The 13,581-nt window shown below is 44.2% G+C and overlaps 1 protein-coding gene across 2 annotated transcripts in view; it reads right to left on the bottom strand.

The window, feature by feature from the left end:
• Window positions 1-1,613: 1,613 nt before the first annotated feature.
• Window positions 1,614-13,581, bottom strand: part of LOC135528470 (receptor tyrosine-protein kinase erbB-3-like) — a 34,300-nt gene continuing 22,332 nt past the window's right edge. For both annotated transcript variants that reach the window (XM_064957577.1, XM_064957576.1), the window contains 13 exons: window positions 12,231-12,388; window positions 12,071-12,124; window positions 11,483-11,624; window positions 11,069-11,287; window positions 10,605-10,790; window positions 10,218-10,376; window positions 8,961-9,042; window positions 8,703-8,849; window positions 8,260-8,357; window positions 4,604-4,777; window positions 4,372-4,449; window positions 3,646-3,937; window positions 1,614-3,514 (listed from right to left, as the gene is read on the bottom strand). In XM_064957577.1, the coding sequence (XP_064813649.1) occupies window positions 2,322-3,514; window positions 3,646-3,937; window positions 4,372-4,449; window positions 4,604-4,777; window positions 8,260-8,357; window positions 8,703-8,849; window positions 8,961-9,042; window positions 10,218-10,376; window positions 10,605-10,790; window positions 11,069-11,287; window positions 11,483-11,624; window positions 12,071-12,124; window positions 12,231-12,388 (2,982 nt within the window). In that variant the 3' untranslated portion in view covers window positions 1,614-2,321. The remainder of the gene's footprint in view (window positions 3,515-3,645; window positions 3,938-4,371; window positions 4,450-4,603; window positions 4,778-8,259; window positions 8,358-8,702; window positions 8,850-8,960; window positions 9,043-10,217; window positions 10,377-10,604; window positions 10,791-11,068; window positions 11,288-11,482; window positions 11,625-12,070; window positions 12,125-12,230; window positions 12,389-13,581) is intronic.

Consider the following 13,581-nt stretch of genomic DNA (forward strand, 5'->3'; position numbering starts at 1 on the left):
CCATCTATAGCATTTCTTAATATTATTCAGTTCCTTTGGCTTTGATGCCTCATGATTGAGCATAGTCATGAATCATGAAGTGGAATGACATTTATTGGATATTTCAAACTTTTTTAACAAATCAAAAACTGAAAAATTGGGCGTGCAAAATGATTCAGCCCCCTTAAGTTAATACTTTGTAGCGCCACCTTTTGCTGCGATTACAGCTGTAAGACGCTTGGGGTATGTCTCTATCAGTTTTGCACATCGAGAGACTGAAATTGTTTTCCCATTCCTCCTTGCAAAACAGCTCGAGCTCAGTGAGGTTGGATGGAGAGCATTTGTGAACAGCAGTTTTCAGTTCTTTCCACAGATTCTCGATAGGATTCAGGTATGGACTTTGACTTGGCCATTCTAACACCTGGATATGTTTATTTCTGAACCATTCCATTGTAGATTTTGCTTTATGTTTTGGATCATTGTCTTGTTGGAAGACAAATCTCCGTCCCAGTCTCAGGTCTTTTGCAGACTCCATCAGGTTTTCTTCCAGAATGGTCCTGTATTTGGCTCCATCCATCTTCCCATCAATTTTAACCATCTTCCCTGTCCCTGCTGAAGAAATGCAGGCCCAAACCATGATGCTGCCACCACCATGTTTGACATTGGGTATGGTGTGTTCAGGGTGATGAGCTGTGTTGCTTTTACGCCAAACATAACGTTTTGCATTGTTGCCAAAAAGTTCAATTTTGGTTTCATCTGACCAGAGCACCTTCTTCCACATGTTTGGTGTGTCTCCCAGGTGGCTTGTGGCAAACTTTAAACAACACTTTTTATGGATATCTTTAAGAAATGGCTTTCTTCTTGCCACTCTTCCATAAAGGCCAGATTTGTGCAATACATGACTGATTGTTGTCCTATGGACAGAGTCTCCCACCTCAGCTGTAGATCTCTGCAGTTCATCCAGAGTGATCATGGGCATCTTGGCTGCATCTCTGATCAGTCTTCTCCTTGTATGAGCTGAAAGTTTAGAGGGACGGCCAGGTCTTGGTAGATTTGCAATGGTCTGATACTCCTTCCATTTCAATATTATCGCTTGCACGGTGCTCCTTGGGATGTTTAAAGCTTGGGAAATCTTTTTGTATCCAAATCCGGCTTTAAACTTCTTCACAACAGTATCTCGGACCTGCCTGGTGTGTTCCTTGTTCTTCATGATGCTCTCTGAGCTTTTAACGGACCTCTGAGACTATCACAGTGCAGGTGCATTTATACAGAGACTTGATTACACACAGGTGGATTGTATTTATCATCATTAGTCATTTAGGTCAACATTGGATCATTCAGAGATCCTCACTGAACTTCTGGAGAGAGTTTGCTGCACTGAAAGTAAAGGGGCTGAATAATTTTGCACGCCCAATTTTTCAGTTTTGGATTTGTTAAAAAAGTTTGAAATATCCAATAAATGTCGTTCCACTTCATGATTGTGTCCCACTTGTTGTTGATTCTTCACAAAAAAATACAGTTTTATATCTTTATGTTTGAATGTGGCAAAAGGTTGCAAAGTTCAAGGGGGCCGAATACTTTCGCAAGGCACTGTATATACACACACACACACAATCAAATGCAAAACTCAAAACTGTTGTAAAACAATTATATGTATCAGTATTAATTTTTCATGACAGCAATTCACATTATATTACATGAAAACGTATACATTTTCTTTGACAAAACAGTGCTCGTCTCCAATCACTTGCAATAACATAGCCAATACATGACTGAAATTCATTCATAAATGTTCATCAAGAATACTTCATTTCACAACTATAAGCTACAAATGTACATTACATGGCAGACCTCACCCATGGAACCTCGAGGTTCCACGCAGGTAAACATTGGCTTCACCAGGAAGTGGAACAAGTTGAAGTGCAAACACGGGAATGTGATCCAGCATTAGTGTGTGTACGTTGGCCGCCTATTTCTGCTTCATGTATACATGCTATGTCTGTCTATGTACATTTTGTATGCTGTGTCTATATATTTCTCCCTGTACTATTTGCCTTTGACTTATTGACAGTTTAGGCCAGCCGTTTGATGTTGAGCTGCCTACTCGGTTACATTTCCCAGACATTTTTTGCTTATGTTTCTTTGGTTCGTGAGGTTTGGGTGGATGATGTAAACTAACTGAGAATACATAGACTACATTACAACAACAAAAACTTCAACCAGTAATGTAGCGCTAAAAGAACGTTACCGGTTGAGCTGCACCAGAGCCTGATACATGATTATATCAAATATATTTGTCGGTGCTTACATCATCATGGTTGTTGTTTTCTCAGTCCACATAATTATGTGCGCACAGCATCTGCCTTGAGGAACAGTCTGCTGTGCCAGTAGTCAGGGTTATCAAACGATGTGTTGCTGCTCGGCTCTACCACTCCCACACCGGAGCACGCTTTGATGTACCCCTCCACCCCCAGTCCGGCACACCTGGTGCTCGTACCCCCCTCCACCTCAACTGTGGTGGCCCTCCCCTTCCCTAGGACTGGGAGGTTCTGGTACTCTGCCTCCTGGTGGTCCACTCGCTGGGAGCCCCTGGAGTCCCCTCCAAAGGCATCCATCTCTTCATACTCCTCCACCTGGCTCTCTACCATAGCTGTGGAGCCATCTGGCATTGGGTTAGGGCTGGGGCTGAAGCTGGGCTTGGGGCTAAGAGTGGGCTTGGGGAGGAGGCTGGGCTTGGGGCTGAGTCTGGGTTTGGGGCTGAGGCTGGGTTTGGAGCGGAGGCTGGGCTTGGGGCTGGGACCCACCTCTCGGCTGCTCTCTCGGAGGAGTCTGGGTTGTTTATTAGTATACTGGTAAACATCATCCTCCTCTCCAGCTTCCTCATCCTTCCTTTCTTCCTCCTCTAGGTCTTGACTCTTTCCTCCTTCTCTCTCTCGTTCTTCTGTCACTGTCCTCAAGTCAGCTGCTCGGCTCTCACTCATCTCCCAGATGGGTCTCTTTGTGTCTGTGGTGTTCACGGTGCTGCAGATGTCCATGTATTCATACTCCACTACTGCCCCCTGCTCTGGCCTCCCCTGACCCTGAGAGGCCCCTCGGTTGCCAAACAAAGCCGCTCCACTGTCAGGCCTCTCAGACAGAGGCTGCAGCTCCTCTCCCTCTACTGATACAACTACAGCCATAGAACTGTCAGTGACCTCTTCTGGCCTCTGGCTTCCCCTCAGAGCAGCTGCAGTGCTTGGAGAGTCCCCTTGCATCAGTGAGTCCCCCTCTAGTGGTGAGGGTGCTGTATTGTAGGTAGGGGAGGGCAGAGGAGAGGTTTTCCTCCATAGGACAGTTGAAGGCCCTTCTATCTGTACAGAGGTGACTCTGGGGGAGCGGGGCAGAGGGGACGGCTGTTTGGTCATCAACTCATAGTCCTCGGTGGGGTCTGAGATGGTTGCCAATGGTGACAGTGGATTCTTGAAGCTCCTAGAGCCCCTAAGAGACGCTCTACCTGGTAGAGAAGTTCTGGAGGCTGGGAAAGACAGGAGAGAATCTACCATGGAAAGGAGAAAACAGATATTAGAGAATAGAACTTAGAATCACTCCATCAAAACAGATGTAAAAAATATATCACATCCATTCACTGTGTAGCCGTCACATCCAGGTGTCACCTCTCCCTCTCACCTCTCTCAGGAGTGCTCGATACTCCAGGCAGTACATATCCATAGTGGTCCTCCTCCTCCTCCTCAGGCCTGTAGGAGGGTGACTTTGAGACTGCAGATTGGCTCCTATGCACCATGGTGGTGGAGGTGTGGTGGGTACTACTGCCACTACTGTCCCTGCCAGCCCTGAACTGCTGCCTGCGCAGGCTGCCACTCAGTGACACTCCCTCTGCCAGCTCATTGTCCAGGCCACTGCCCTCTGACCCCTCCGACAGCGTCCGAGCTGAGTTCAGACGAGACCGCTGGGAGAACAGCTGTAAGAAGTTCACACAATGGAAAGAGTTTGAGGAAAACATTACTCAAAATCATCATCATCAACAACAAGAGGAGTAGCAGCAACATCATCAACCTTATTATCTTCATAAATATCATCACCAAATGGGACTGGCAGTGGGATAGAGATGAACCCAAAATAATATTTTTAATGTGTCTGAACTTCCTAGAGCAGTTATTGCCTTTTGGCAATGTTCAGCCATAATACTGATTTAAACAAAGCCATTTGGCAAATGGGAGTCATGCAACTCATTGCTCTCAACTAAATATGTCTGTCCGTATTATAAGGCCAAGACCTCTTGTACTGAAGATGTGATGTGTTAGGGCCAGTGGTGTCTGGCTATTCGAGGGTAGGAAATGACGGTGCTAATAAGATCTCCTTAGCTGTGATGTATGATGAGTTGTGGTGTCTCACCTCACAGGGGTTATCTCCAGGGCCGGGGGTCATGGGTAGGTACCCTACTGGTCCAGCCTGAGAGGTCACACTGGAACTCTGAGAGGTCAGAGAGAGAGAGAGAGAGAGAGTGGTTAAAGTTCCCACTGTCATTTTATGACTAGAAATTTGCGTGTGTAATTCAATAGATGTCAATGAGTGATTAGTGCCAAAATTCGAGTTATGTGTGCAAAATGCTGTAAGTAAGATTTACCCTGTATGAGCTCATCCTCAAACGAGAGAGAGTCCTGGATGGGGACAAGGTGAGAGGAGGAGTGGCCAAACCGTCCTCCAATCCCTCTTCATCCTGGTCCTCTAGGCCCGCTTCCAAATTGGCAAGCGCTGATCCCCGTTGGTGGGATTCTTCTGGCCCCGCCTCTCCTCTGTCCTATAGGCAAAGCGTAATTAATAAGGGCCGCGTTCGAAAGAGGATCAAAACCGTATATTGTGGAAAAAATATATATCATGGGTAAATTGTAACTGACTGACTGATCTAAAAAATAATAATGAATAGTTATTTATGATGAAAGGTTCTTTGTGGATCAGTCAGTCGGCAGCCGCCTGCACTGTCGTCTGCAATGTCAAACAAAGCCCAATGATTTCTGTCAATGGGCCACTCAGGGACTTGGAATACGCTATGAAAGTGACGTGGCATTACGTCATACTTCCGGGGTCAGTCCCCTAATCAAAAATGTGGTCATTTAAGATAAAGTGGAGACCGGAATTATTGATTCTCTTGCTAAAATAAATAATACAAATACTGAGCTACAGGTAACTGGCAAAATGATGAAAACACCTGAGTAAATGGCGGATATAAAGTATATTGAAAGTAGGTGCTTCCACACAGGTGTGGTTCCTGAGTTAATTAAGCAATTAACACCCCATTGTGCTTAGGGTCTTGTATAAAAGACACTTGTAGAATCTCTGCCAAGGTGCATTAAAGCTGATCTGACTCGTGGTGCCCCAACACCCTATTAAAGACACTTTATGTTGGTGTTTCCTTTATTTATGCTCCAAATTTTTTTTAACCAATTTTCTTTTATCCAAATAAAATTGCTCAGAGAAAGACATTTGGTTTAACAAGTAAAAATAAGTAAATCATAATAATTACTGGATCCCATGTTTTCAATACTCCAGTACCCTCCCTTTGTGAGGATAAAGACACTGAGCCTTTTTCTATTATGTTTTATGAGATTGGAGAACATATCAGGAGGGATCTTAGACCATTCCTCCATACAGAATATTTCCAGATCCTTGATATCCTTCGTCGGTGCTTATGGACCACAGGTTTTCAACGGGGTTCAAGTCCAAAGACTGAGATGGCCATTGCGAAATGTTGATTTTGTGGTCAATTAACCATTTCTTAGTGGATTTTGATGTCTGCTATGGGTTATTGTCTTGCTGAAAGAACCACTTGCGGATCTTCCGAGTTTCACAGGCAGCAACCCCATAGAGATAATATGATGACTTAAAACAAATGTAATATACACTACAACTTAAATATTTTATTAAAGTAAAGTAATATGAAGAAATTATGGTTAATAATTGATAAGAAGTAATGGGAAGTCACTACCATCATGGGACTTTTCTTAATTGTTTTATTCTGCATTGTTACAGCATTCAACCCACATAATGCATAGTGCATTTAATGTTTAAAAAAATATAATAATAATTCAAATTGGAAAAAAATATTTTTTAAATAATCGAACTGAAACCAAACCAACATCAAAAAGCACAAATCGCTCAGCACTACTACTTACCCTATAATAATGCAGTAAATCACAAATTTAGAACACAACTGCACACGTCATTACACATCATGAAATATATCTTTGGCCATGCACACCAATGATAGGTTTGGCCTTGATGCATTGTTGAAATGAACAGTGCATATGCAGAAAACACACTGTATATATATACAAAAGTATGTGGACATGCCTTCAAATGAGTGGATTCGGCTATTTAGGCACACCTGCCCCAACGCTACCTGCCCCAATGCATAGTGCCAACTGTAAAGTTTGGTGAAGGAGGAATAATGGTCTCTGGCTGAATTTCATGGTTCGGGTTAGGCCCCTTAGTTCCAGTGAAGGAAATCTTAACGCTACAGCATACAATGACATTCCAGATGATTCTGTGCTTCAAACTTTGTGGCAACATTTTGGGGATGGCTCTTCCTTGTTCCAGCATAACAATGCTGAAGGTCCATACAGAAATGGTTTGTCGAGATCGGTGTGGATGAACTTGACTGGCCTGCACAGAGCCCAGACCTCAACCCCCTCGAACACCTTTGGGATGAATTGGAACGCCAGATGCGAGCCAGGCCTTTATCGCCCAACATCAGTGTCCGACTTCAATGCTCTTGTGGCTGAATGGAAGCAATGTTCCAACTTCTAGAGGAAAGCCTTCACAGAAGAGTGGACGCTGTTATAGCAGCAGAGGGGGGACCAACTTCATATTAATGCCGATCATTTTGGAATGGGATGTTCAACAAGCAGGTGTCCACATACTTTTGGTCATGTTATGTTCCTCATCCCTACTGTAAAATGTGGTGGTGGATCTTTGATGTTATGGGGATATTATGCTTCCACTGGTCCTTGGGCCCTGGTTAAGGTCAACGCCATCGTGAACTTTACCCAGTACCAGGCCATTTTATCCAAAAACCTTGTTGCTTCTGTCAGAAGGCTGAAACTTGGCCACAAGTGGATCTTCCAGCAAGACATTAACCCCAAGTACTAATCAAAATCCACAAAGAAGGCCTCCCGAGTGGCACAGCGGTCTAAGGCACCGCATCGCAGAGTTTTGCGGCGTCACTACAGCCTGGGGTTTGATCCTGTGTCATTACCGGCCGTGACCGGGCGTCCCATGGGGCGGCGCACAATTGGCCCAGCGTCGTCCGGGTTTGGCCAGGGGCGTCTACTTGGTTCATCACGCTATAGCAACTCCTTGTTAGCGGGCCGGGTGTCTTCAGGCTGACTTCGGTTGTCATTTGATCAGTGTTTCCTCCGACACATTGTTGCAGCTGGCTTTCGGGTTAAACGATCAGGTGTTAATAAGCACGGTTTGGTGGTTCATGTTTCGGAGAACGAATGACTTGACCTTCGCCTGCTGCAGCAATGAGACAAGATCGTCATCACAAAATTGGGGGTAAACATTTTTTTTATTATATATTTTTTTTAAATACACAAAGAAGTGACCACAAGATCAACATTTTGAAATGGTCATCTCAGTTTCCGGACTCGAACCCGTTTGAAAACCTGTGGTTTGAATTGAAGAGGGAAGTCCATAAATACAGACAAAGGACATCAAGGATCTGGAAAGATTCTGTATGGAGGAATGGTCTAAGATCCATCCCAATGTGTTCTCCAATCTCATAAAACATTTCTGAAAAAGGCTCAGTGTCAGAGCAAGGGCAGGGTGTGAGAGGTTTGAAAACAGAAGGGTCAAAATTATTGACACTCATCTCGTTTAGTTTTTGTTTTATTACTCGTGAAAACAAATCTCTTTCTCTGAGCAATTATATTAGTATAAAATGATGTAGTTTTCCAGTTTTTTTCTGAGCATCCAATACAACTTAGTATTTGTATAATTTATTCTATTCAGTCTTCTTTGTTCATCATTATCAAATGATCCAACACCAGATCTCACTGTATTTGTACAATTCAATTATATTAGTGTTTGTGGATGACTTTACTTCTACCAGATACCTATTATTTACGCTGAAGACCACTGCGCTACATTTTTGCCCATTTTAAAAACCATTCAAAAAGCCTACAAAAGTTAAAAACTACAAGGCTCCTTCCTGGAAAATGCTACATCACTTCCATAGCGTATAGACAGGAAAGTAATATAGCGCTGTAATCTTTTCCTTACCTTGATGACAAGGTAGCGAGGCGGGTCTCTTGCCATGCGAATAAAGTCATTGGCCAGTTCTTTGAAGGTTGGTCGAATATTCTCGTCAATCATCCAGCCTGGTAATAGAAAACAATAGGATTTCTAATGTCCAAGGTTGATGGGGTGCAGCGGCTGGCACCATGCATACACTGTAAGAGTATGAGATTCATTTGCGTGTATCAAAGAGCACCGAGTGAGAGGTATGTTTTGTGTTAGTCACCTAATTGAAAAGAAGGTTGAACACATTTTAATAACAGCATTTAAACTATTAATGTTCTGACGGGGATCGTTTGTGGTCGAAACCTTGCCAATAAAGTTAGGTGAATTTCAAAAGTGTGCTGGTAATTTTCCTCGTTTCCCACGGTAGTTGTGTCGTTCGTTGGATGTGCATAGTGTGTACATTACTTTGTACGGTTACTCACACTTAACCATGACCATGTACACGTCTATGGTGCAGATGTGGGGCTGGGACAGACGCTCTCCCTTCTCCAGTAGACTGGGCACGTCCTGTGGCTGCATGGAGGCGTAGGGCTCTGCCCCAAATGACATCATCTCCCAGACTGTCACTCCTGGAGTCGGGAGAAGTGATGCATAATGATGATAGACGGACAGGCGGACGGACAGACAGACATAACGTACATACACAAACATGTTATAAAATGCAGATCATGCTGTCTTACCGTAGCTCCAGACGTCACTCTGATGAGTGTATCTTCGGAACAGGATGCTCTCTAGGGCCATCCATTTTATGTTTATAGGAGTCTGGAAGTAACATAAACCATGTTTCCATACCATATAAAAAGAAATCACAACAGCTGTGATGGAAACAGGACGTTTCGGTACAATTTTATAAAGACAGACAGATTATTTGTTTGTTCTACATGGTGGGATCTTTCTGTGTTGGTAAAATGTATGATACGAGAAATGGCGGAGGAAATGACTTTATGTGCAAATATTGATATAATATCCATTATATCGAAGTAAACTTAGAGTCATGCGATGATATGGTGTGTGGTCCTCCCACTACGACTCGGGAATCCATGCAGTTTATTAGGCTACAGATGAAATAAGTTATGATGAACTTCACAGGGTGGTGACAGTGCACGGTGATCCTCATGCTCCTTTCCAATAAATATTGAGGGTTTTATTCTGGTGACATAATGATTGATGCTTGGTTGGCGTTTGACAAATACAAATGTTCTCGCTCTTATTCGTAATAATCTCATCAGGTAGACCACCCTACCTGCACTGTATCTGCAAGCTGTTGGCTAGAACCCACGTACCAAGACCAGAATAGGCACATTTTCTACTCAACGCAACAGTTTGTGACAAAACTACCAGGTAGAGTTGAAAATCCGATAGTTAACACATTGTACTGCAGATTTTTACTTGGTATATGAAAACCTAAGCGAAAAAGTACATTAAGTGTGTATTACGTCATCACGCACTGATTTTTTCCCCCCCGCAACAAATCTGTTTGGTGGAAACAGACCATTAGTGGGAAATGTGCATATTTCCTTTATAGAATATTCGCATGAACATCCAATTGGATGGAAACTTAGCTATAGAAACAGAAAGGGAAGTATAACGACTGACGCCGATGAGAAGCGGGTACGGGCATCAAACATTTAATCTGGAATAGGCAATAAACAAGACAGGAACAGCGTCAGCACACGGGTATACAAGGACATAAGACAATCCATGCAGAAGCAGGGAACAGAGACAGGTATAGGGAAGGTAATGACAGAGGTTATTGAGTCCAGGGGAATCCAACAATTGCTGATGGGGGGGGGGGGGGGGCAGGTGTGACAGGGTGACAGGAAGCTCATTCTATCTGTTCTATTGGACAACCACTTGTGAAATATTATACATTGATAGATGCATTATGGAGAATGGAGCAGTGAATTCAGGATCCATGAGTCCTGAATCCTGATTACCTTGTTGCTGTCACTGTAGACATATTTCTTGTCATCGGGATAGAGCAAGTCAGCCACGCCATAGTCAGAAATCTGGACGAAATAATCACTTTTCAGCATCACGTTCCTCGCAGCCAGATTCCTGTGCACCATACAGTGCTCCTCTAAGTAGTACATGCCCTGAAGAGAAGACACACGCAGGTTTCATCATAGAGACCTGATAATAACAGTCAAGAAGAAAGACCAGAGACTCAATAATAGAAACATAACGTATTTTTTCTCTGCTGTACCATAGTAAGAAAAAAAAACGTTTTGGTTAGGGGTTCATTAAAAGGGTTCTTTGAGGTGAACAGGACCTGGAACCAAAAAGGGTTCTACTGTTTATTGATCGTGACCCTGTGACCTTACCTTAGCTATCTGCACACACCAGTTGAGCAGTCTCTGCGGGTCCAGGCTGTCTTTGTGTTGCCTGATGTGCTCCAGTAAGGACCCCTGGCTGCTGAGCTGGGTGACCAGCTGGAGACTGGCACCTGGGCAGACACCTAAGAGCCTGACGATGTAGGGGTGGTCCAGACTGCCCATGGACAACATGTGCTGCACGGGAGCACACATAAGAGTGAGAGGGGGAATCAGACAGTGCCACAAGACTGTGTAAGCTCACTGAGCTAAAGCCCAGGCATTTGCTACGGGGAGCTAACGCAAGTATTTAGGTCTCAGGCAAGGTTACTCTTCAATAAAAACCCACCTCCGTTACACAAACATATCTGGCAACAATAAGATTTGATTTGATTTGACAAGGGATTCTAGTGTATCCCGTCTAGAGGTTAGTAGAGTTACTCAGTGTCGGTGTGTTAAGAGCGTGTGGTTCTTACATCGGTGATCTCAGTGAAAGTCTGTCTGCCTGTGCGGTCCTGGATGGTCTTAATGGCTACAGGAATCTTCACGGAGTCTCCCTCAGGGATCCACAGGCCTTTGTGTACGGTGCCAAACACTCCAGAGCCCAGGACTTTGACCTTTTTCAGCTCTGGGGCCCTCAGGATCCGGGCATGAACCTTGGCTCCCTTCTCTCCTGGCCCCAGCGGCTCAAAACTCTGGCCACACACACACACACACAGAGACACAAGTACATTAGCACACAAACACACTAGTTCACATTACACGAATGCACAAGTGCATTGGATACAATGGGTCTATATTAGACTTCCTGATACTGTACATCCAATATTTCCCTCAGCTCTGCAGAAATTACTGTCATTTAAGTTGCTGTAGTTCCCTAAGAAGTTCACCTCTCCACTTTCCAGGTACCTCCTCATGGCTCTCTTCCTGTGGATGGCCAGGCCACGGTGGTACAGCATGCCCAACACAAACAATGCCAGGCAGACTATGAGGGCAGCCGGCACTCCCAACGCTATACCTGTGATCTGAGGACTACAGGAGAAAAATGGGCATTTATTTCTTTATCGTCATTTTTTTGCACTGGCTCTATGTACACTCACTAGACTCTACTCACACATACTACACTGACACACACACACACACACACATTATTATATATATCCTGATTGCCTAGTCACTTTTACCCCTACCCAGGTGTACATACAGTATTGCCTCAATTGCCTTAACCCTCTCATACCCCTGCACATTGACTCCATAATGGTACTCCTTGTATATAGCCTAATTATTGTTTTAATTGTGTTATTTAGCAAATATTTGTCTTACTTTTTAACTCTGCACTGTTGGGAATGGGCTCGTAAGTAAGCATTTCACTGTAAAGTCTACACCTGTTGTATTCGGCGCATGTGACAAATACAATTCGATTTGTTTGAGTGGGGGTGTGTGTTTTCATATAACCTCCAGCAGGGGGAGACACTCACCTAGTGGAGTGTCTAGTGTTGTCTATGCAGTCACTCAATCCTGGACCCGAACACCTGCAACAAGAGGCATAGCTTTACTCTGCAGCACACACACGCAGGCACACACACACACACACATGCACACACACACCGACACACACACTCATATACACACACGCACCCCTGTGTGCAGTTGACATGGCAGGGCTCACAGTAGCTGTCCTTGTTGGGGTATTTGAAGATGAACTGCCCGTTCTCTCCGTTTACCCCACTGGGGCAGAAGGGCACACAGTGAGGACCATCTCTCAGACTGACACACATCACACACTCATCAGCTCCCTGAGAAAGGGGGAGAGAGAAAAAAACAAGCGAGACGGAGAAAGGAGGATGGAGAGGGAGGGAGGGAGGGAGGGAGGGAGGGAGGGAGGGAGGGAGGGAGGGAGGGAGGGAGGGAGGGGGAGGGAGGGAGGGAGGGAGGGAGGGAAATCCGTTATCAATGTGCATTAGAGAGGGCATGCAAGCTACTATATTGATGAACAGTGAAACATTTTCGGCACTCTTTCTGCAAATGTGTCTCTGTATGACTCATTTTTAGACACTCAGTCAAATAAAAAAATAGAAGCTGATGTGTTTTCTGATATCTAATGGGCAATGTACCGCAGAGTTGATTTCAAATAAATAAATGGAAGGAGGAAGAACTAGTCCACCCTGTTTGGCCTGGCGTTGTTCCCATTGTATTGCGGTGCATGACGTCATGCACAGGGCATGCGATGTGGAAAAGGTGTGTGAGTGGGTTAGCTACCAAATGAGTCATCACCGCTTAGAGTTAAAATACAATGTCACATAGGATTAGGGCGAAATACTGATAAGCCAAAAGCAAACAAATGCCTATCACGTAACAGTACGTCCTAAGCAACAGGAAGATCACATAAAACACAACAGACCACTGTGAGAGTGAGAGTGGGAGGACATGACTGAGTTCACTACCACCCTAACAAAGTGAGTCAGACACCAAATCATCTGAGGAATGAGAGAACGAAAAGCCAAGAACGGCGTCAAAGTATTTGAAAGCGGCCGTAATCATTTCCATCCTTTAACTTATAAACAGTATGGGTGAAGGTAGCACTGAGGGTTAGTTGCTAGGGAGATGGAGAGAGAGATGGAGAGGATGAGAGAGAGAGATGTTTAGCCTATTATTGTTCCCATTATTTATCCTATGTTTCTATTACTATCCACTGTTGTCATTCTATTGTTGTTTATTTCAACAAATATTATTATTACTACTTTAATAGATTATTAGGTACTATTTTATGAATTTTTCATCACAATGTTAATTAGGTACACCCCCGCATTCACGAAAATGGTTCGCTCCTACAGACAGTGAGTCACGTGGCCAGGGCTGGCTACATAAAGCAGGTAGACAGGCATCGAGGCATTCGATTACTGTTCGATTAAACGTTAGTATGGACACCCGAGCGACCTAAGCGACTTTGACCTAAGCGTCGGTGCCAGGCGTGCCGGTTCGCAGTTTC

The sequence above is a fragment of the Oncorhynchus masou genome, chromosome 33 (assembly GCF_036934945.1).
Source record: "Oncorhynchus masou masou isolate Uvic2021 chromosome 33, UVic_Omas_1.1, whole genome shotgun sequence".
Lineage (NCBI taxonomy): Eukaryota > Metazoa > Chordata > Actinopteri > Salmoniformes > Salmonidae > Oncorhynchus > Oncorhynchus masou.